The sequence below is a fragment of the Nothobranchius furzeri genome, chromosome 17 (genome assembly GCF_043380555.1).
Source record: "Nothobranchius furzeri strain GRZ-AD chromosome 17, NfurGRZ-RIMD1, whole genome shotgun sequence".
NCBI classification, from domain to species: domain Eukaryota; kingdom Metazoa; phylum Chordata; class Actinopteri; order Cyprinodontiformes; family Nothobranchiidae; genus Nothobranchius; species Nothobranchius furzeri.
The window spans coordinates 57,882,144-57,905,377 of NC_091757.1; the positions used below are offsets into that span (position 1 = coordinate 57,882,144).

Genomic DNA, 23,234 nt, shown 5'->3' on the forward strand with positions numbered 1-23,234 from the left:
AGGGACGTGTGTGACCTCATTCATAACAACGGCGGTCAGGTTTACCTGGACGGTGCCAACATGAATGCTCAGGTGATGCTGATGAACTTTAGAGGAGTTCTTCCACTTCTAAGGTGAATTTCTGAATGATTGTTTCCATCTGCTGCGTCCTTCAAGGTGGGCTTGTGTCGTCCTGGAGATTACGGTTCTGATGTGTCTCACCTGAATCTGCACAAAACCTTCTGCATCCCTCACGGTGGAGGAGGACCTGGCATGGGCCCAATCGGAGTGTAAGTGCCAACATGACTCATGCAGCTAACCGTTTCTGGGGTTGATGATCACAAACACAAACCTCCACTGTGCTGTCCTCTTCAGGAAGGCCCATCTGGCTCCCTTCCTGCCGAGCCACCCGGTGGTCCCCATGCGGTCGGTGAACAGCAGCAGCTCCCTGGGAACCATCAGCGCCGCTCCGTGGGGCTCCAGCGCCATCCTGCCAATCTCGTGGGCTTATATCAAGGTCAGCACAGGTCGCCGGGATGCTTATGTGTCCGACTGGTTCTAGAGGACTTATTTTAGTGTGACCCTGAGTCAGAACAGGACTAAAACACTGAGCAGACATTAGATTAGCAACCCTCAAGCTGGCGTCACGTCTTTTTCACCAGGAGGTTGATGAATAAATCAGCTTTATTCTCGTCTACAGATGATGGGCTCCAAGGGGCTTACTCATGCTACACAAGTGGCCATCCTCAACGCCAACTACATGGCCAAGAGGCTGGAAGGTCACTATAAAATCCTCTTCAAAGGCCGGAAAGGTGAAGTCTTGCTCTAGTAATGAACGCAAGCCTTTATCCCAGGCAGTGAACCAGACTTTGTTTGTTCTGGGAAGGTTTTTGTGCTCACGAGTTTATTCTGGATGTGAGGCCGTTCAAGAAAACGGCCAACATCGAGGCTGTGGACGTGGCCAAGCGGCTGCAAGATTACGGTGGGATTAACGCACGCATTCCTTCAAATCCGGAAGTGAAGCTGCTTGAGGGTATGAAATGGTTTTGGATTGTTGTGCAGGTTTTCATGCGCCCACCATGTCCTGGCCGGTGGCTGGTACGCTCATGATTGAGCCCACGGAGTCGGAGGACAAGGCTGAGATGGACCGCTTCTGCGACGCCCTGCTCGGCATCCGTCAGGAGATCGCAGACATCGAGGAGGGAAGGATGGACTCTCGTATTAACCCGCTCAAGGTACACTGCTTAACTTGGACAAGGTGACAAAGCTATCGCAGTGACCGTTGAGACGTTTTGTGTTGTTTTCTGTGCAGATGGCTCCTCACTCTCTGGCATGCATTTCATCCTCGAACTGGGACAGACCTTACTCCCGAGAGCACGCGGCGTTCCCGTTGGTGAGTGTTTAGTTCTTACAGCTGATTGAAATCATTGAAATTTGAATTATTTTCAAAGTTTGGATGTTGCTTGAAACGGTTTTAGCACACTTACTTTGTGAGACGAGGAAGACAAACAGTTGTTTATAACATTTAGTGTTTATTTTCCATCATTGATCGTGACAGAAGCTGGGTTCAGGAATGTTCTGGTTCTTCAACAGTTGGGAATCCAAACATCAACTTGTTTAAAAAATATTTAGTCACTACTGCTTTAAAAGAACGCAGTTTTCACGTTTATCATTCAAATCCACTTTGGGGAACACGTTCAAACTTTACCGCCATCTAGTGGTGAAAACTGCACATTTTAACCGCTTCAACACGACTTTCTGGCGGTTTTCTGTTAAACGTGTTGACACACTTAAGCAGGAACGGGGGTTTTGGGGTAACAGGCCTTTACCCAACGAATGTCTAAGCAAGGGCTATTGAACTCTGGGCCTGGAGTCCTGGTATCAAGCCCGTTTTAGTTTAGCAGGCGATTAACAGGCTTCTGCAGAGCCTGATGAGCTGCTGCACAGGCGATTCAACCACTGAATTAAGTGTGTTGGGAAACCACTAAAACATGCTGGAGACCAGCCCCCCAGGACAAGAATCGGATGCCTCTGGTCTAAGCAAATACATTTTTTTCTCCTTCAGACATTTTACCCAAATTCCAAATAATGTATTAAAACTTGAACCTTTGTGGTGTTTTTTCTGAACGTTCTCCATCTAGAGCCCGAGCTGTAATCTAGATAGATAACAACCCTAACCCTCCATCTAGAGCCCGAGCTGTAATCTAGATAGATAACAGCCCTAACCCTCCATCTAGAGCCCGAGCTGTAATCTAGATAGATAACAGCCCTAACCCTCCATCTAGAGCCCGAGCTGTAATCTAGATAGATAACAGCCCTAACCCTCCATCTAGAGCCCGAGCTGTAATCTAGATAGATAACAACCCTAACCCTCCATCTAGAGCCCGAGCTGTAATCTAGATAGATAACAACCCTAACCCTCCATCTAGAGCCCGAGCTGTAATCTAGATAGATAACAACCGTAACCCTCCATCTAGAGCCCGAGCTGTAATCTAGATAGATAACAACCCTAACCCTCCATCTAGAGCCCGAGCTGTAATCTAGATAGATAACAACCCTAACCCTCCATCTAGAGCCCGAGCTGTAATCTAGATAGATAACAAACCTAACCCTCCATCTAGAGCCCGAGCTGTAATCTAGATAGATAACAACCCTAACCCTCCATCTAGAGCCCGAGCTGTAATCTAGATAGATAACAACCCTAACCCTCCATCTAGAGCCCGAGCTGTAATCTAGATAGATAACAACCCTAACCCTCCATCTAGAGCCCGAGCTGTAATCTAGATAGATAACAACCCTAACCCTCCATCTAGAGCCCGAGCTGTAATCTAGATAGATAACAACCCTAACCCTCCATCTAGAGCCCGAGCTGTAATCTAGATAGATAACAACCCTAACCCTCCATCTAGAGCCCGAGCTGTAATCTAGATAGATAACAACCCTAACCCTCCATCTAGAGCCCGAGCTGTAATCTAGATAGATAACAACCCTAACCCTCCATCTAGAGCCCGAGCTGTAATCTAGATAGATAACAACCCTAACCCTCCATCTAGAGCCCGAGCTGTAATCTAGATAGATAACAACCCTAACCCTCCATCTAGAGCCCGAGCTGTAATCTAGATAGATAACAACCCTAACCCTCCATCTAGAGCCCGAGCTGTAATCTAGATAGATAACAACCCTAACCCTCCATCTAGAGCCCGAGCTGTAATCTAGATAGATAACAACCCTAACCCTCCATCTAGAGCCCGAGCTGTAATCTAGATAGATAACAACCCTAACCCTCCATCTAGAGCCCGAGCTGTAATCTAGATAGATAACAACCCTAACCCTCCATCTAGAGCCCGAGCTGTAATCTAGATAGATAACAACCCTAACCCTCCATCTAGAGCCCGAGCTGTAATCTAGATAGATAACAACCCTAACCCTCCATCTAGAGCCCGAGCTGTAATCTAGATAGATAACAACCCTAACCCTCCATCTAGAGCCCGAGCTGTAATCTAGATAGATAACAACCCTAACCCTCCATCTAGAGCCCGAGCTGTAATCTAGATAGATAACAACCCTAACCCTCCATCTAGAGCCCGAGCTGTAATCTAGATAGATAACAACCCTAACCCTCCATCTAGAGCCCGAGCTGTAATCTAGATAGATAACAACCCTAACCCTCCATCTAGAGCCCGAGCTGTAATCTAGATAGATAACAACCCTAACCCTCCATCTAGAGCCCGAGCTGTAATCTAGATAGATAACAACCCTAACCCTCCATCTAGAGCCCGAGCTGTAATCTAGATAGATAACAACCCTAACCCTCCATCTAGAGCCCGAGCTGTAATCTAGATAGATAACAACCCTAACCCTCCATCTAGAGCCCGAGCTGTAATCTAGATAGATAACAACCCTAACCCTCCATCTAGAGCCCGAGCTGTAATCTAGATAGATAACAACCCTAACCCTCCATCTAGAGCCCGAGCTGTAATCTAGATAGATATCAACCCTAACCCTCCATCTAGAGCCCGAGCTGTAATCTAGATAGATAACAACCCTAACCCTCCATCTAGAGCCCGAGCTGTAATCTAGATAGATAACAACCCTAACCCTCCATCTAGAGCCCGAGCTGTAATCTAGATAGATAACAACCCTAACCCTCCATCTAGAGCCCGAGCTGTAATCTAGATAGATAACAACCCTAACCCTCCATCTAGAGCCCGAGCTGTAATCTAGATAGATAACAACCCTAACCCTCCATCTAGAGCCCGAGCTGTAATCTAGATAGATAACAACCCTAACCCTCCATCTAGAGCCCGAGCTGTAATCTAGATAGATAACAACCCTAACCCTCCATCTAGAGCCCGAGCTGTAATCTAGATAGATAACAACCCTAACCCTCCATCTAGAGCCCGAGCTGTAATCTAGATAGATAACAACCCTAACCCTCCATCTAGAGCCCGAGCTGTAATCTAGATAGATAACAACCCTAACCCTCCATCTAGAGCCCGAGCTGTAATCTAGATAGATAACAACCCTAACCCTCCATCTAGAGCCCGAGCTGTAATCTAGATAGATAACAACCCTAACCCTCCATCTAGAGCCCGAGCTGTAATCTAGATAGATAACAACCCTAACCCTCCATCTAGAGCCCGAGCTGTAATCTAGATAGATAACAACCCTAACCCTCCATCTAGAGCCCGAGCTGTAATCTAGATAGATAACAACCCTAACCCTCCATCTAGAGCCCGAGCTGTAATCTAGATAGATAACAACCCTAACCCTCCATCTAGAGCCCGAGCTGTAATCTAGATAGATAACAACCCTAACCCTCCATCTAGAGCCCGAGCTGTAATCTAGATAGATAACAACCCTAACCCTCCATCTAGAGCCCGAGCTGTAATCTAGATAGATAACAACCCTAACCCTCCATCTAGAGCCCGAGCTGTAATCTAGATAGATAACAACCCTAACCCTCCATCTAGAGCCCGAGCTGTAATCTAGATAGATAACAACCCTAACCCTCCATCTAGAGCCCGAGCTGTAATCTAGATAGATAACAACCCTAACCCTCCATCTAGAGCCCGAGCTGTAATCTAGATAGATAACAACCCTAACCCTCCATCTAGAGCCCGAGCTGTAATCTAGATAGATAACAACCCTAACCCTCCATCTAGAGCCCGAGCTGTAATCTAGATAGATAACAACCCTAACCCTCCATCTAGAGCCCGAGCTGTAATCTAGATAGATAACAACCCTAACCCTCCATCTAGAGCCCGAGCTGTAATCTAGATAGATAACAACCCTAACCCTCCATCTAGAGCCCGAGCTGTAATCTAGATAGATATCAACCCTAACCCTCCATCTAGAGCCCGAGCTGTAATCTAGATAGATAACAACCCTAACCCTCCATCTAGAGCCCGAGCTGTAATCTAGATAGATAACAACCCTAACCCTCCATCTAGAGCCCGAGCTGTAATCTAGATAGATAACAACCCTAACCCTCCATCTAGAGCCCGAGCTGTAATCTAGATAGATAACAACCCTAACCCTCCATCTAGAGCCCGAGCTGTAATCTAGATAGATAACAACCCTAACCCTCCATCTAGAGCCCGAGCTGTAATCTAGATAGATAACAACCCTAACCCTCCATCTAGAGCCCGAGCTGTAATCTAGATAGATAACAACCCTAACCCTCCATCTAGAGCCCGAGCTGTAATCTAGATAGATAACAACCCTAACCCGAACTTCTCCAGAAACAAACACGGATTACAAACTTAAAAACAAATCATTAGACCCACAAAATTGCTCAACGTTGTTTTCAGAGATTTAGCAGCTGTCAATACAACATTTGAGTTAATCCTGTTTGGCACCAGTGTTACGATTTTATTGTAATTAAAGAAGTCTTATGTACTTTTATTCTTTGCAGCCCTTCATAAGGCCTGAGACTAAGTTCTGGCCGACCATCTCGAGGATTGATGACATCTACGGCGACCAGAACCTGGTGTGCACCTGCCCACCCATGGAGGTGTACGAGTCCCCGTATGAGGAGAAGCGAGCCTCCTCGTAGACCGTGTTTACAGCGTCGTCCCAATGTCCCGCCTGCACTCAGAGCACTAAAACATCAGACGTTCTTCAGTGTAGATGTCACATGAGCTGGAACCTTTCTAAAAGGAGTTGTAAACTCGCTCGGTGTTTAACTCCTCCACGCAGACGGCTTCGCCTGCCTGCCAGGTGGACATTGGGACTGGGCTCTGTGGGGCTCCACCAGGGTTGGGGCAGGTCTCACACCCAACTTGAACTATTGAAACGGACCAAATGGTGCAGTTGTTTGCTTTCCCTATTCTGCGCCCACCACAAGCTTCATGATAAACTTTTAAAACGCTGTTGAATTGTGATCCCCCCCTTTTTTTGAGCGGTCTTTACTTCCTTTTCCACCCAGGTTCTGGACAGTGGTAGTTTCTGTAGATTTTGTTGATATGATCGGTTATTTGAAGCCGTTTGTGAACGGGTTAGTCGTAAATTTAAAGAATCGTTTTCTAATCTAGTTTTTCTAAATCTGATAAAAACGTCTGCATTAAACATGTTTGTCTTCAAGTGTGTTGATGTTTTGAGACAGGAGGCAACACTGCCACCTTGTGGGCTCATTCGGTCCTACGGATAATTGTTCCCATTTGAGGGATTTTAATATTTTATCTTCTAAATCTTTTATACATTTGGAAAAATGCACTCGTGAGGACGGACCAACATTTCAAAACTAAAGTCTTAAAAAAGCCCGCAGATTGGATTATTAATATTTGATATTAGTCAGATAAAAGGCAGAAACATGAAAAATGACAAATCAAAGGTTTGAAATTAGGCCTTTTGCATAAACTCATGACATAACTGAAAAAATATGATATAACTGTAAAAATTTCTAAAAAAAAAAAATACCAAAACCACATAAAAATGTAAATGTTAGGAAAAAATCCCCCCCCCCCCCCCCCCCCACACACACACACACACTTGTGAAAACGAGAGTCCATCTGTTCGGGTTTTTAATTGGACTTTTAAAGGCTGATTTGTTTATTAAATCTTTTTTAAGAAGTTTTCATGAGATTTCTTGGCAATAAAACAAAGACCCATACTTTAAACTTTGCGGTCAATACTTGATTGTTTTATTCTTTAAACAGACCGGGGACTGTTTATTGTGCCTAGGAATCACGATGATGATGATTAACACTCCTGATGAGTACTTTGCTCCGTAGGCTCGTTCGGTTTACTAGTTCAGAAGTTGGTCGTTCAGGGCAAAAATTAACCCTGGATCCTGTCATCTCATCAGCTCAGAAACTCATTCATGGTTGGATTTATTTCTAGAACCAAAACTAAAAGAATCTGCGACTGAACAAAGTTAAACTGTTCGGTTTCTTGTTTCCGTTCTCTTTAAAGAGCAAGTCACCCCCAAATCAACTTTATTTTCCCTGATAAACTATATAAACGCGTGTCTAGTCGTGCTGCAGACACGTGTCGTCAGTAGTTTAACACTTTAGTGCATTTTAGTTACAATTTAAATGTTCTGCCTAAAACTGTCGGTGTTGAGCCGTCGTCAGGTAAAAACTCTGCTCTGCATTTGAATTTAAATCTGCCATCGCTATTGGCTAAGAGGTACCTTAGAATGTTAGCTGGTGCCATATGATGTCACAATGTCGTTGTGTGCCTGTGTGTGTGTGTGTGTGTATTTGTTAGCGGCTCCACCCTCTCGGTTTGCTAGGCAACAGCATTTGTTGCATTTTTCAAACAGGAAGTGGGAGCGGAGTAATACTCTGGTGGGGGTGACTTGCTCTTTAAGAACATCTGCTCTGAGGTGGTCGGCTCTGCTAAGAAGGGTAAAGTCGGGCCTGAATGAGCAAAACTTTCAGCAGGAACAAAAGCTGCAGTTTGAAAATAAAAAGGAGCAAATAGGTTTCGTTGAACAAAATGTAATTTAGTAACTCAGTTACCACGCTAAAGAAGTAATTAGTTACATAGCAAAGGAACTTTCTGTAACACACTGGTATGTGACGAGTTCATTCAGTAGGACTGTTGCCATGGAGATCTTAGATGTTAATTTCTATAAGAACAACATCGTTACAGACATCTGGAGTACAGACCCAGTCTGGATGTAGTTCTTATGGATACGCATCATTATAGTTTCTACTAGTAACAACATGGCCGCCTGCTCTCTCTCGAAGGTGTCAGAGCCTGAAACGGCTGTGCTGAACTCAGCCACATGAGTGACACGCCCCTTACTGGGCACGGTGTAGCAACCATGGGAAAAGACCCATACTTTACTCTGTTACCTAAAAAGTAATGTCATTACACTTAAACGCTGTTACTCTCAACACATTCGGAAGTAAGGGGGTGTTAAAAATGTAAACGCTTTAGATTTTCCACGTAACCGGAGCTAACGGCCGCCATGATGGGAACGTTCTAGAGTGTTTGATGTTTAATTTCTCACTGAAGTTGATGCTTCTGCCAGAAAAGCCATACAGGGACTAATTAAAAGCTGTCTTACATCTAGAATATTACACACCTGTCCTGTTACCGGAGCGCACTGGAGGCGGGTTCAGGACAAACGCCGCTGAACTCTCCCTGTTCTTCTATCTCTCGGTCTTTATAACGTCTGATGTGTTTACGGTGGTCATGTTAGGTTAACCCTAACCCTGCACCAGCATGTCGTTAGCGCTGCTGGTTTTGTGAACAGAAAGCCGACGGAGATCCTTTAGACACAGAAGTCTTACTTTCAGGGAGAGCAAAATGAAAGAGTTAGGAGTATTTTTTATAAATCAGGACCCGAGTGTTCCTGCTACTGGACCAGCTCAGAATAACCACGACGCGCACGGCGGAGGAGAAAAGGGTGCCGCAAGATAAAACGGTTAAATATGAATAAATGAATGTGTGGAAAGATCAGTGCAGCTGTAAAAGTTAGTATTGTATGAAGCGTTTGGTAAATCACCCACAACACTGATAAAAGTGAGGATTTGTAGTTGTGGATGTTTGCTCTGTAAATGTTCTTTAAACTGTAGAAATCTGACGAAGTTTTGTTGTTTTTACACGAGAATTCCTCAAACTTCTATAAAAAGTGTTTGGTGACACGGACCTGCTCTACGAGCTCAATCTGGGTGCCGGCATCAAACCAAACAACTAAACACTCATCTCAAGTAAAGCTCATGCAGCAGCGTCTCTTAACGCGTTTCCCGTCTGCTGGTGGACGGTCTGATGATCTCCAGAGTTCTTCCTCTGAATCAGGCAGTCGACCAGGACGACAAACACCGCAGAAGAAATCAGGCAGAAGCCCGACAGGTAGAAGGCGGAGCTGTAGTCTTTGTTCTGGTCCACCAACCAGCCTGCACAAGAAACCAGGAAACAAAAACACATCAGTGCTCCGAAGCGTCCGCGTGCCCCGGTAGGGTCGGGGTCGGGGTCAGGGTCAGGGTCGGGGGAGTCTGCAGTAAGCCGTCTCTGCTCAGCTACGTAAACCTGCAGCTGTTGTCATAATCGGACGTGTTGGTGTGCACTCGTGCAACACTCCATCTGGTGACGGTGATGAAACCCACGTGAGCAGATTACAAACCAAACTAGCCTCACATCAGAGGACTTTAACATAATCTTCTACATTTAACGTCAGCTGCATGGATCTCCTTCTGAATAAAGGTTTTGTGTTAACACGCTATTATTTATTTATTTTTTCAGTGAAAAATAACAAATGAATTTAATATTTATTTTAGTAACGAGGATGGTTGCAGTGGTTGCCAGACCAAGAGGATTTCTGCCATCATGTTGCCTCAGATTTGATAATATCGCTGCAGCTGGACAGATGTGATGCATCTGTGCGGTCGTGGCCTGCTTGGGAAGTGTGCACTCCTTCTGTTGAACGAATTCCCATCACAGATGCACAAACGGGATGGACGTTCCCATGTTTGTCAGGAATAGTGATGAAACGTTCCTACTCAGTTGTTAATAAAACAGAAATAACATTAAAAGTGTTGTGTGTGTGAATGTGTGTGTGTGTGTGTGTGTGTGTGTGTGTGTGTGTGTGTGTGTGTGTGTGTGTGTGTGTGTGTGTGTGTGTGTGTGTGTGTGTGTGTGTGTGTGTGTGTGTGTGTGTGTGTGTGTTAGGGAAATTGCTGTTTTTCGTGTCTGGAAGTGAAACGTTTGAGCACCACTGGTTTCGATGGTGACGATCAACAGTGTAGAGTTATTTCCTTGTTGCAGCAGGTAGGGTCTCACTGGTGAAGACATGTCCTCAAAACACAGCAGCTATAGAAGACAATCCATGCAAGGGCTGCTGGGAACCTTTACAGCTCTGTGTCATTATCCTGACCCTATCTGAAGCAGAAACACGATAATCCGACAAGAATCTCGTCTAACATCAAGGAAAAGCACAGTATTCTTGTGTGTGTGTGTGTGTGTGTGTGTCCATCAGGTCAGCTTCAGTGATCACATGACACATTCCAGGACTGTGAACTCTAGCAAATCCATTTTAAATGAAAGAGTGAAAGAAAGATGAAAAGAAAAGAAATGATGGGAACTTGCGGCTGGAGCTGAGGCTAAAAGCTCCATAATGAGTAATAAATAGATTTTATTACAATATAATAGATGACTCCAGATTAAACCAACCGAGAAAAAACAGGTGGTCAAAACATAAAAATCACAAAAAGGGAGTTAAAACAGGCCAAAGACCTACGGAGGTGTCATCACGTCACAGAAGCTCTTGGCTTCAACACTCCTCTGCTTTGTCAGGAAAACCCTAAAAACATGTCAGCATATGTAAATCTGACAGACCTACCAACAGCAGCAGCTCTCCTGCTGATTACATCCCAGCTGCAACCCAAACACACACACACACACACACACACACACACACACACACACACACATCACAACAACAGACTGCTCACCTCCAGCTGGTGGACCAATGAAGCCTCCGATGCTCCTGAACAGCATAAAGAGCCCCAGTCCACTGTCGAATCCCTCCAGACTCACGATGTCCACTATGGAGGTGACGTGAATGGCCACCATGCAGCCAAACAGGAAGCCGTAGAGCAAAGAGAAGCCCATGAGGGCCCAGTGGTTGTAGCTGATGGGTAGCAGAAGCAGAACCACCCCCAGCAGACTGGTGACGATGGTGAGCAGCTGCAGGTTCCTCAGAAGCCTCATGCTGGTGAGCCACCCACAGAACAGCCTCCCCGCCAGGTCAGCTACTGCCAGACCAGAGAGGATAGAGGCCGGCCAGTACTGATCCATCCCCAAACTGTCGGCGAAGGGAACCAGGAACAGAGTGGGGACAAAAAACCCTGCAGCTGCTAGGATGGCAAACAGGATGTAGAGAAGAAATTCAGGTTTTCTCATGAGGCTGCACTGGAAGGTGGCGTTTGTCTTTGATGGGGTCTCAGCAGCGTCGCCTCCAGGGCGGTCTATCTGTGAAGTCGTGTGGTTTGTCTCCAGGGGTCTCATGAGCATGCCACACACACACAGGTTCAGCTGAAGGCCTCCGATGATGAGCAGTGCCCCCCGCCAGGAGTAAATGTCAATCAGCCATTTGAAGAGGGGGCTGAAAACCACAGCAAACACACACTCCCCTGAGCTCGCGAGAGCGTAGGCGATGGGCCGCCACTTCGTAAAGTAGTGGCTCACCATGCTCACGGCAGGAACCCACGAGAAGGAAAAGCCTGCACCTGGAAAAGAGGAGAGGGAACATTCATTCATCCCTTTAAAGCAGCAATCTGGAGTTTCCCCTTTCAGGACCGTGAAGGTGGTGGTTACTGTGGTATAACCCAACCCTAACCCAACACATCAGGGTATTGTTTTGCCACGCCCGCCTGCAGTCCCTTCAGCTCCATGCATCTGAGCTGAGCTGCTCAGCGTTAGCCAAATCACCACAGAGTGGAAGTACTGGCCTGGTGCAGTCAGCAGCATTTCTTATTGACAAATAGTCTTAAATGTGGTTTAAAAATGGCCTTAAAGCACCTTCTGAGGGTTCTGCAGCCCCCCAAGGCACTTTACAATACGATCAGTCATCCACCCACTCACACGCTGAGCTACGATGTAAGCACAGCTGCCCTGGGGCGAGGCCCGTCGAACTCTGGCGCCACCGGTCCCTCCGACCACCACCAGCAGGCAAAGGGGGTTAAGTATGTTGCCCAAGGACACAACAGCAGCATTCTCTGGTGGGAGCTGGGATTGAACCTGCAACCTTCTGTGTAAGCACGGACGTAGGGAAAGGGGCTCGAGGTGCAATAAATCATTTCTGCCTTAAAGAAGTTAGGAAAAAAAATCTGCTTTAAGTGTAAAAATATTTTTAAACCCTGAAAGTTTTTTCTGACGTTCTCTGGTGGGGAAATCATTTCAGGAAATAATTCACTTGCAATCGGGTTTCTGGCAGTGATAGAATTTAATGAAGTACAAGTACTTAGTTACTGCATTTAAGTACAATATTTCTGTTTCTGGACTTTCCTCAAGTCCTTTTCTGGAGGTCTTTTAACTTTTACTGGTTATACTAGTTTTACTAGTTATAGATATTTCTTCTCTACTACAGTTTCAAAAACTTTCAAAATTCAAAGAACTTTATTTGCGTTTTTCCCACCAACAACCGCATCTCCGGTCTGATGGAGACCAGCCACACACCCCTATTCTAAAGTAAAAGTACTTGAATGTGTGCTCCGACAGTACACATCTACACACAACGAATACTTAAATGTTAATTGGATACTTTTACTTTTAGGAACATTTGATGCATAATTAATACTTTTATTTAAATCAACCATCTCTCGAATACTTCCACTAAGTATTTTACCTGTTAGTTGTACTTTTACTTAAGTAAAGAAAAAAAATCAAGTATTTCTTCCACCACTGGTTTCACACAACAAAAAACCACAAGAAGCATTAGATTAAAAAGCCATAAAAGAATTATCGGGAAGTCTGTTGGCAACACAACTCATCTTTTCCTGTTCTGTGTGCAAAGTGAAGCGTGCTACCTTCCAGGACTCCCATTGTGAGGTAGAGCCAAGGCAGACTGAGGTCCAGAGAGACCAGGACCATCCCAGTGGTGCACAGAAGGCCCCCAACTATGATGACCACCCTCTGGGAAAACCTCAAGGACAGAGCACTGGCTGCTGGAGCTGAGAAGGAAAAGTAAAAAGTTTTAGAAGAAAAGAAAAACAACATGAGTTCATAACAAATAACGAACCCTTACCTCCAATGTGGAACATGGCAATAGTTGTAGAGGTTACCCATGAGGTAGTGCTGGTCAGAACTCCAAAGTGACTCTGTATGTCCAGGAAGAAGTGGCCATAGTTCTTGAGGACAGCTCCAGTGAGTCCCATGACGAAGAAGGCTGATGTGACCACCACCCAGCCATAGACCCCACCAGGAGGTCCTGTTCTCCTGGACTTCATCTCGAACTACTCAGCAGGCTGCTCCCCTGCCTGCACTTGCAGGCTGTTGTGTAATAACCCCCCAGTGCGGGTAGGACTCGTGAAAACCCACCTCCAAGGCGCACACATGCCTAGCAGCTGTGAGAACCGCTGCTGTACATGCCGGTGTGTTTACGGCTTATTTCATTCTCCATTTAAAACATTATTTATAGTGCAATTGAAAAGAAGCCGGAAAGTGCTTTAAAAACCATATTTGGTCATGATGCTTTGAACAACGATGCTTCAAAATAAAAGGTGAAAAATAGAGATAAAGCTTAAAAAATAACATTTAAAAATAGAGTTTCAGAAAAAAACCCAATATGTAAAAGGGAAGCCTCACATCTGTTTTTGTTGCGGTTGGTCCAACTCCTGTCGTCTCAGAAGGCTGAGAAGCGGCTTCGGCGGCAACTCCACCGAAACGCCTCGACCCGGAAAACCTCAACATGTCTCCTTATAGCTGCACACATTCCTCGCATTTATCGTACAAATGTTACAGTGCATTAGCTTTAAGACCGCTGCAAACTTAAGCTTGAAATTACCTTTAATTTGTGGAAAAATAAACAGCTAACGTTCAAGGATTTGGTAAAGCTAAAGCTAACCCTAGGTAACATCCGGATTTCAAAATAAAATATGAAATTGCTCAATCTCAAGTTTCAAATGATAACTTCACGTTTCATTCATATAACTAAATTTAAGAGATCTTTTTTCTGAAGGTTTATAAAATTTCTTTCCAATTTAGTCAGTTTATAACCAATAATGGAAAATTAATGCTGTTAAATTTAAAAAATATTTCTAAACAAATATCACATCACCATTTGGTAGAATTTGCAAATGTCCCATCTTACATGAGTATGTTTTGATGGGACATTTATATTAAACATTTAGGAAAAAATATGTTGAATATTACACCAATATTACTGTTGTGGGTTTTATTTTCTTCTCGGCATCTTTTAAAGAGCAAGTCGCCCCCAAATCAACTTTTATTCTGATGAACTACGGTATATAAATGTGTGTCTAATCATGCTGCAGACACATGTAGTCAATAGTTTAGCACTTTAGTTAAAATGTAAATTTTCTGCCTAAAACTGTCAGTGTAGAGCCGTTGTCAGGTAAAAACTCTGCACTGCATTTGAATGAAAATCTGCCATCGCTATTGGCTAAGAGGTACCCTAGAACATTAGCTGGTACCATATGATATTTGTTAGCGGCTCCGCCCTCTTGGTCTGCTAGGCAACAGCATTTGTTGCATTTTTCAAACAGGAAGTGGGAGTGGAGTAAGACTCTGGTAGGGGGTGACTTGCTCTTTAAACTGAAAAACTTCTTGATTCATACGCCGACTGTCAGGAATTGAGGGCTAATAAATGAAAGCAGTGTTTTGTTTCTAATTTCCAAGCGGGCCTTGTGACTGCCAGCATATTAAATTACACAATAGGATTTCTGCGGAAGCTACGGACACCAAAACAAAACAAACAAACAAAAAAAAAATCACTTCACAGATATGTTTTAATTTTCACACCACCTCTCATGTTGGAAACAAACAGATTTTTGAAAATCAGCTCAGTATGAACTTAATTTACAATGAAGTTCACTGGCATGTAAAATATAGCATTACAATATTTAAATTTTATAAAATTATAAAATTTTTCAGCACATATGTACACAATTACACTTCTACAATGTGGTTAAACATAAAAATAGACTATTGTTTATGTTAACTTCTTCCCTGGTGGCAAAAGAGGATTGCAGTAGCTAGGCCAGCTAGCTGTTTGTATGGACAACATAAACACACACACGCACGCATGCACGCACACACGCACGCACGCGCGCACACACACACACACACACACACGCACACACACACACGCACACACACACGCACGCACACACACACACGCACGCACGCACACACACATGCACGCACACACACACACGCACGCACACACACACACACACACACACACACACGCACGCATGCACGCACACACACATGCACGCACACACACACACGCACGCACACACAGAACTTGTTTAGCACAAGCATCTTTAGCTTCAGGTCTGGCAACAGTCTTCTCACAGTCTATAAAGTCTTCAAGTCTTATTTTAAAACTTTGACCAAATTCTTTTGCTCATTTCAGCAACATCACCTTCTACAGTTTGACCACTTCTGACCTGCTGCAGGCCACTAAGCTGCTCCCCAACAGAAAAGTGCCTTGGTTAAAGGCACCTCGGCAGTAGTTCTTTAGTCCATGCCACCATTATTCCAGTCGTGCTGCTCTGCCACATGCTCCCTTTGGCTTTCGCCCCTAAGCCACAACAACGTTTAGAGTGTCTTGGTTGAGGAGGGAGCGTGACCATATTTTAAAACTCCTTGCTGTCCCTGAACAGGTCGATGCGTAGTGCTAGCTCGTTGAAAGAAGGACGCAAGGTGGGGTCTTTATCCCAGCACTCTTCCATGATCTCGTGCATCTGAGGGACAGAGGAGGAAGATGAAACTATTAGCAGTAAAGGAAAAGAGAACAGTGGGAGGACAGAGCTGGTTACTCAACAATCTGGACACATGCTTGGTCACATCTCAGCTGGTGGAGAAAACAAAAGGCCTCTGCAGAAGTATTAACTGACTGATGAGGACTCGGGCTGAGCAAGAAAACTTCCCATTCATGAGAAGAGGAAACAAAAATCTGTGATGTTGAAATAAAAACCGTCAGAACTCATCAGCCTGCTGTGGGTTGCGGTCAGGTTTTACAACTGGAGCAGTTTCTACGCTGCATCTTTACATTAAGCAAAGAATGAGCTAAATTGTTCATGATGAACATATCCAGGTTATTATTAAACCTCACATCAGGCCCTGGAACGAACTGCAGTTAGAAGGCAAACAGAGCTTTTAGAAGAATAGATGGTCCTACCTCTGTGGGACAGCCCAGGGGCTGAGGCAGCCTGCTGCCTGATTTGAGGAGCTCAATAAGGTGGTAGACAATCAGCTGTCCCTGCTTGTCGTTGCCCATCATCGACATAAACACCTGAGCAGGAAGTTGAGGCAGAAGAAGAGAAAGTGAGTGAGCCTTTAGAGAAGTATGTAGGAGAAATATTTAGCAATGGCTTTTGGAAATTTAAAGAGCAAGTCACCTAGCCTGGCCTGCCAGACTCTCTCTCTGTTTAACTCTGCACAGAGAGAGAGTCTGGTAACTCACCGGCAGAGCGGCACTTGAGGGGCGGGACTAGGCAGCTCAAAAATGACCAATCAGAAATAAGACGGAAATCCCGACTGTACCGCGCGGCGCGGTAGTTTCTAGTTGTAGTAAAACAAATAGCGTCTGGTAACGGCACAAACATCTTTTACTTTATTAGAAGAAAGGATTTTAGCGCTTCTACTTGTTGTGGTTTTAAAGACATCCGAGTCATTTAGAGCAGAGGAAAGAGCCGCAGCAAACTCCGCCACGGTCTTCCTTGTTTATGAGAAACTGAGCGTCGCTGTGTGTGACGTCCGCGACGCTGTAGTTTTTAGCTGTAGTAAAAATGGAGCCTGACGACAGCGCAGACATCTTTCTTTAGAAGAAAGGCTTTTAGCGCTTCTACTTGTGGTTTTAAAGACATCCGAGTCATTTAGAAGAGGAAAGAGCCGCCGCTTCAGTCGCCATGCTTAAGACGAACTCGGCGTTGTGGTGTGACGTACGCTGCTCAGCGCTGATTGGCTCGGTTAGAATTCTCGCTGGGCGGGGTTATTTCTCTGTGCAGATTTAAACAGAGGAGGAGTCTGGCAGGCCAGGCTACAAGTCACCCCTCCCAGAGTCTTCCTCCACTCCCACTTCCTGTTGCCTGGCAGACCAAGAGGGCAGAGCCGCTAACCTAATACACAGCCTCACAGAGACATTGTGACATCATAATGTACCAGCTCTTAGCCAATAGCAATGGCAGATTTAAATTTAAATGCAGTGCAGAATTTTTACCTGACGATGGCGCAACACGGACAGTTTTAGGCAGAAAATTTAAATTTTAACAAAGATGCACTAAAGTGCCAAATTATCGACTACACTATTTACACAGCACGACAGCAGCAGCTCAACAGGTTGAGCAGGTTGTCCAGTAATCAGAAGGTTGCAGGTTAGATCCCGGCTCCGACCAGAGAATTCTGCTGTTGTGTCCTTGGGCAAGACACTTAACCTGCCTTGCCTGCTGGTGGTGGTCGGAGGGACCGGTGGCGCCTGTGCTCAGCAGGCTCGCCTCCGTCAGTGTGCTCCAGGGCAGCTGTAGCTACATCGTAGCTCATCACCACCAGTGTGTGAATGGGTGAATGACTGATTGTGTTGTGAAGCGGGGGTGGGGGGGTCGTAGAACCCTAAGAAGGCGCTACACACATACAGGCCATTTACCATCATGATTAGAGACTCACTTATATGGTTCATCAGCAAAAAACAGTTGATGTGGGGGTGACTTGCTCTTTAACTACTCAAACTACTGTGGCAAGCCAATAAGTGAGGAAAGATTTAAAACACTTACTTCCAGCATTTTACTGTTTAGACTAGAAACCATTAAAAAAGGGAGGCGGAGCGGAAATACTGAATAATAAGAGCCTGAAGTACTAGCAGGGTTCCCCCAGCGCTTTATAAGCCTGGCAGCCCGCCAGGCTAAGCATCATGCTCCGCCCCCCTCCCCGACCCTACCGTGTCCGCTGACACGACAACACGAACGGCGCAACGAAACTAGAGCCCTCCATCAGCTGCTACTGGTGAGAAACCACCCCACCCCCACTCTCTCAGAGGAGCGCTGCGGGACTATCCTGTTAAGCTAAATTCACGATGTATCCTCATAGTCAGAATTACACTCCCTATTACGCCCACCATTTGTCCCTCACTGCTCTCCGTAGCCTTTTCCTGATTACGCGAGGGCGGGGTTTGGCAGCCACAGGGAAAAGCTCGCTAACACACACAAACGTCTCCAAATAATAAAAGTCACAAAGCTAAATGTAAAGTTTAGAGCACAACATGAACCCAGAGGTTCCCTGGTCGAGCTGACGCGTGAGAACACACTTAATGACCGCGTAGAGACAGAGCAAGCTAGTGGCTAACGCTAGCCGCTATAACCTAGCATGGCGTGCTTCTTCAAAGATTAATCTTTGCATCGATTGTTTTCCTCTGCTCTAACGAACACCCCAGCGTTAACCAGGGTTAACCCTAACCCTAACCAACCAACTCACTGCCTGCTTGCTCTCGGTGTGGCCGTCGTGCCGACAGACGCATCCAGAAATAAAGGCACAGGTGACAGAACGCAGACGATCTCCGAGCTTCGGTAGATCGTCATCACTTTATAGTCCTTAACGATGTTATATCGTCAGATGGCACGGCCCTACTTTCAGGTACACGCTCCTCAGTGGGGTTCTCGGACCCTGTACATGTGCTGATGTGGTGAACTACTCTGTCTCACATGCAGAACAGGTCATCGTTTGTATTATCGGGGCTCAACATCGGGCTGATGCAGGATAATGAAAAATCACTAAATTACACAGTAAAATGAGCAAGATGAAGGAATGTTTAGTTACGCCTTCTGAATGCAGACGTCCAGCTCCGCAGTACATAATGTTCCCAGAGACAATGAAGGCTTTAACATCAATCATGCAGGTGAACACCATCAGTTACGACTCCCCACAGGCAGACAACCCTCCTTTACCTGTTGACATGACTCACGTGTTGCAGCTTGTTCCTCCATTTGTCAGAAACTTTATACTCTGATGCCACATGAAGATACTGTGAGAGCTGACTTGTGTTTGATGTATTTGCTCAGCTCAACAGTTTCTACATGTCTGCTCAGGACTCGAGGCTCTTTCACCGGGATAGACTCGTCTCTCAGACTAAAGACTCAAAAACCCTAAAGTAGAGCCCTGCACGGGCTCAGATTTTAGGCCCGTGCAGGGCTCTACCCTAAAGACGTAATTATACACAACTTCTCTTATATTGATTTGATTTCTAAAACAGGTACATTTACACAAATGTGACCTGTAACATGCCATTTTACACCTTCCAGAGAAAAGATGGGCACATGTAGTAAACTATTACCGCTGATACTATTGTTATTATTGAATGTAATACAAGTTATTTTTAAGAGTGATTCCCTCAACCTGGAAACAAAATGCTTGGATTCGACGGGTGTTGCTGCTGGTCAGAGCGCTTCCTCTTGGCTGGGTGGAGGTGGTGCTGACTTGGAGCCTGACTAGAGGTTAGCCAACCTGACTGGCAAGGATGCGAACACTAACGGCTAACACTGGCTCCTCCAGGATGCTGCTACTTTCTACCTTGCTGCCTTTTTACTTTCTAACTTCTAATATTTTGCAGTTAAGACGCCAGTTTGGCTCAAATATGAAAAAAAGGTTGATTTTCTGGTGGATTCGGACAAATATTTCTGTAGGTCAGAAAGTTGTAAAGAAAACAAAAAGGGAGTAATAAGAACTTTTAGCTCAATAAAACAGAAAAATCCACTTTAAACTCATTACTGGTGAAAACTACGGCCATTCTGATGCTGAAACGACAGGAATCTCTAGTTCGACTCAGTGTAATAATGTTTGATGGCAAAAATTCCTAAAACTACCCTTTCCTTTTGGCAACTCAAACCAACTTTCATGACTGCAGGTCGTCCAGAACGCTGCTGCCAGGTTCTTGACGAGTACACACCGACGTAGCCATATTACCCCTGTCCTGGCATGTCTTCACTGGCTCCCTGTCATTTTCAGAGTGCAGTTTAAGTTACTGACCTTTGTATTTAAAGCTCTCAATGACCTGGCACCTCCCTCTCTCTCTGACCTGCTCACTCCATACGTGCCCACGCGCACGTTGAGGTCGGCAGACCTTTTGCTGCTGTGCACGCCGCGGATGCGATTCAAATCGCGGGGTGAATGAGCATTTGTCCATGCTGCCCCAAAGCTGTGGAACTCGTTGCCCATTGGAGATCGGCAGGCTCCGTCTCTGGCGGTTTTTAAACCTCGCTAAAGACCCACTCTTACACTTTGGCTTTTAGACAGTGACTTGTTTTAGTGTTTTATTGTACCGTTGTTTTAATGTGTTCTTAGTATTCATCATGTTTTATCTGCCTTTGATTGGGATTTTTATCCTCTGTTATAGTTCTTTCGAATGGTTGTGTTTTGGTTTAGCCTGATGCTGCGTTTTAAATGTGCTATATAAATAAACTATGCTATGCTAAGTTCATGGCACTTTGGTCAAGGTTAAAAGAAACATGTAAAACATGCAGGACGGTGGCCCTTGAGGACCAGGATTGGACACCAAAGATCTCTGCAGAAAGCAAAAGGATGCAAGATTTGTTAGCTAGATGTTCAAAGGTCATCAGTTTTATGACTCGCTCGTACGTAGGGCTGACATGATTACTCACATCATTTTAATAAATAGTTGATTAAAAACGCTCGATTTATATTTATTTTAATCGATGCTTTATCACTTCCAGGTTATACAATCTGCTTCTGGTGTGACCTTCCAGTTACTGCAGCCCCAACAGATGCTACAGGTAGAGCGGGAAACGGGGCGAATGCAAGCGGGATGACGACGCCCAAACTCAGGCCAAAGAACAAGACCACAACTTGTCTCGAAGGCCTCTACTTAGATGTTTGAATTCAAATTGGTGCAAAGAGGCAAACAGGCGAGCAGTAAAGGTCGTTGGGAGTCACTACTCGGTGGTTTTAACATTTACTTGGTAATGAAGGTTAAAACCCAGCACAGGCGTGTAATTGTGTTTTATTACTTACTGCAGGAGGACTGCAGTTCTTGTCGCTATGGGTGAAGAGCTCATAAAGCACCACTCCAAAGCTCCAGACGTCCGACGCCACAGAGAACTTGCTCTCTGTCAGTGACTCAGGGGCATACCTACCGAGCACACATATCATCATATGAGTGCCTTGACATGGCTACATATAAGAAGCATCACAGCTTGGACACCTAAACAAATGAAAACTGCTGCATTAGGTTAGCTTCTACGCAAAAAATGATTCACTTCAGTTTAAAGGTTAAAGCTTTTTGTTTTTTCATGTTTGAGTCGAATCAGCAGAGCAGCAAAACGTGATCTGACCAGAATATTGGGCTCTCTCCTGGCTCTTTGACCATGTAATACTCTTTGTCCTGAGGCAGAACTTTGGTGAGGCCAAAATCGCCGATCTTCACTCTCAGCTCACTCTCAACAAGGATGTTTCGTGTTGCCAGGTCTCTGTGAATGTACCGCTTAATCGAAAGGTACTCCATACCCTGTTAGAAGATTGAATAAAAACAACCGCATGCACTGGTCAGACACAGCAGACCTGTTAAAGACAAACAAGCAGGCAGCAGCACCTTAGAGATCTGAGAGGCGTAATGGACGAGTGTTTTGTCGTCTACCCTCTCCTTGTTTTTTATGAGGTAGTCTCGCAGACTTCCAAAAGGAAGATATTCCATAATAAGTCGAAGGTTCCGTCGACCTGGAAAAGAAAAAAATAAACATCAAACGTTGATCTGAGCGACACACAAATAAAAAAACCATGAAACTAAATTTATGGGAAACTGTTTGCTGGGTCGTCTTCACACGTTTAAAAATGTTCTCCTGGGTCTCACACGGTGCGGGAGTGTGTGGAAGAGCGGGGTCGCAAGGGAACAGCTGCGGCTCTATCTGGCATTCATTCATTCATTCATTCATTCATTCATTCATTCATTCATTCATTCATTCATTCATAACGTAGGGCTGAACAACACAAGGCAATATCAGCATGTGCAGAACACACAGTGAATGTTTAGTCATCCTGGAACGGGTGGTTCTCCAACATTCATCAGTGTTTTACTCTTGGTCCAACAGAGGTGCTAGCAGCTAAAGCTAGCGTTAGCGGTAGCTAGAGTTAGCGTTAGCGGTAGCTTGGCCTGGCGCTGTGTGATTAGCGTTACTGCGACCAGCGTTCTGTTGCTGAAGTGAGTTGGGACATGCAGATTTAAGGCGGTGGGTCTGAGGAACCGGTTCTCCGTGGCCATCACAACATTACTAATTTACACAGGAAGCAGGTCAGAGACGCTACGTTCATCAGCTCCAGCCGCCTTTGTTTAACAACAACAAGTGAAGGTCTAGGACACCTTTAAACCGCATGATTTGTAACATTAACGTCAAACACTAAATAAAGGGAAACCAGAAATAGTAGCAGGGTTTGGGGGGGGGGGGGGGGGGTCCTTCACTATTACAGAGTGAATAAAGCTTGTTTTTATCTTTTCTGACTTGTTTCTGGGTTGGAGTTGTGATTCTTTTATAATTCAGAGATCTGATTCAAAAACACTCATGATGTCATTCTCATGGATCATGCCCCCGTCCCTGGATCCCAGCCATACCTGCGCTGTAACAAACACCCTTGTACTTGACGATGTTCTCATGCTGAATAGATTTTAGAATTTCGATCTCCCGCTCAAAGTCTCGGATGTGCTCGGCGGTGCTGTACTGGAGTTTCTTCACAGCCACCACCTCCCCCGTGTTGTCCTGGAGCGGGTCATAGCGACACATCTCCACGCTGCCAAAGTTCCCCTGAACAGTGAAGACGTACAACCACACGTGTTTAACTCGTTGTTTGAATCCTAGGCCTACCTTTTTTAAGTCACACACAAACACACGTCTTCTCACCTTGCCGAGTAACTGTAAGAAAATGAGGTGTCTTTCTTCAAAGAGAGCAGGCTCCTGGCCCTCAAACGTAGCAGCTGTCCTGATTAGTGGTATTTCATCCATGATCAACTCGTAGTCTAAACACATGGAAGGACAAACATACATGTATGCGACAGAACACCATCTGGGGAAACCTACATTAAAATCATCATCTCTGGACAGTAAACCCAAATGAAC

The 23,234-nt window shown here is 45.1% G+C and overlaps 3 protein-coding genes across 4 annotated transcripts in view; 1 reads left to right on the forward strand and 2 right to left on the reverse strand.

The window, feature by feature from the left end:
* gldc (glycine dehydrogenase (decarboxylating)) overlaps positions 1-6,351 on the forward strand; it is a 21,093-nt gene extending 14,742 nt beyond the window's left edge. Inside the window, exons 18-25 of the mRNA XM_015973242.3 lie at positions 1-72; positions 157-269; positions 355-496; positions 680-791; positions 866-961; positions 1,042-1,214; positions 1,292-1,372; positions 5,897-6,351. The exon at positions 1-72 is cut by the window's left edge and continues 78 nt beyond it. Of these exons, the coding sequence (XP_015828728.1) occupies positions 1-72; positions 157-269; positions 355-496; positions 680-791; positions 866-961; positions 1,042-1,214; positions 1,292-1,372; positions 5,897-6,037 (930 nt within the window). The 3' untranslated portion in view covers positions 6,038-6,351. The remainder of the gene's footprint in view (positions 73-156; positions 270-354; positions 497-679; positions 792-865; positions 962-1,041; positions 1,215-1,291; positions 1,373-5,896) is intronic.
* Positions 6,352-9,013: 2,662 nt separating this feature from the next.
* Positions 9,014-13,621, reverse strand: zgc:114041 (monocarboxylate transporter 13). The gene is made up of 4 exons (XM_015973241.3): positions 13,181-13,621; positions 12,963-13,106; positions 10,887-11,663; positions 9,014-9,332 (listed from the first exon to the last, which is right to left on the reverse strand). Exons 1-4 carry the CDS (start codon positions 13,380-13,382, stop codon positions 9,154-9,156), a joined length of 1,302 nt encoding a protein of 433 aa, XP_015828727.3. The 5' UTR covers positions 13,383-13,621; the 3' UTR covers positions 9,014-9,153.
* A 1,916-nt stretch (positions 13,622-15,537) lies between these two features.
* jak2b (Janus kinase 2b) overlaps positions 15,538-23,234 on the reverse strand; it is a 32,216-nt gene continuing 24,519 nt past the window's right edge. For both annotated transcript variants that reach the window (XM_015973239.3, XM_015973240.3), the window contains 7 exons: positions 23,019-23,134; positions 22,733-22,922; positions 21,719-21,843; positions 21,462-21,634; positions 21,142-21,259; positions 16,304-16,417; positions 15,538-15,866 (listed from right to left, as the gene is read on the reverse strand). In XM_015973239.3, the coding sequence (XP_015828725.3) occupies positions 15,759-15,866; positions 16,304-16,417; positions 21,142-21,259; positions 21,462-21,634; positions 21,719-21,843; positions 22,733-22,922; positions 23,019-23,134 (944 nt within the window). In that variant the 3' untranslated portion in view covers positions 15,538-15,758. The remainder of the gene's footprint in view (positions 15,867-16,303; positions 16,418-21,141; positions 21,260-21,461; positions 21,635-21,718; positions 21,844-22,732; positions 22,923-23,018; positions 23,135-23,234) is intronic.

Coding starts and splice junctions, on each gene's coding strand:
- zgc:114041 (XM_015973241.3), bottom strand. CDS start 13,382: ATGAAGTCCAGGAGAACAGGACCTCCTGGTGGGGTCTATGGCTGGGTG. Junction 11,664..12,962: donor CACAATGGGAGTCCTGGAAG/GTAGCACGCTTC, acceptor CCTCTTTTCCAG/GTGCAGGCTTTTCCTTCTCG. Junction 9,333..10,886: donor CATTGGTCCACCAGCTGGAG/GTGAGCAGTCTG, acceptor TTTCTTGTGCAG/GCTGGTTGGTGGACCAGAAC.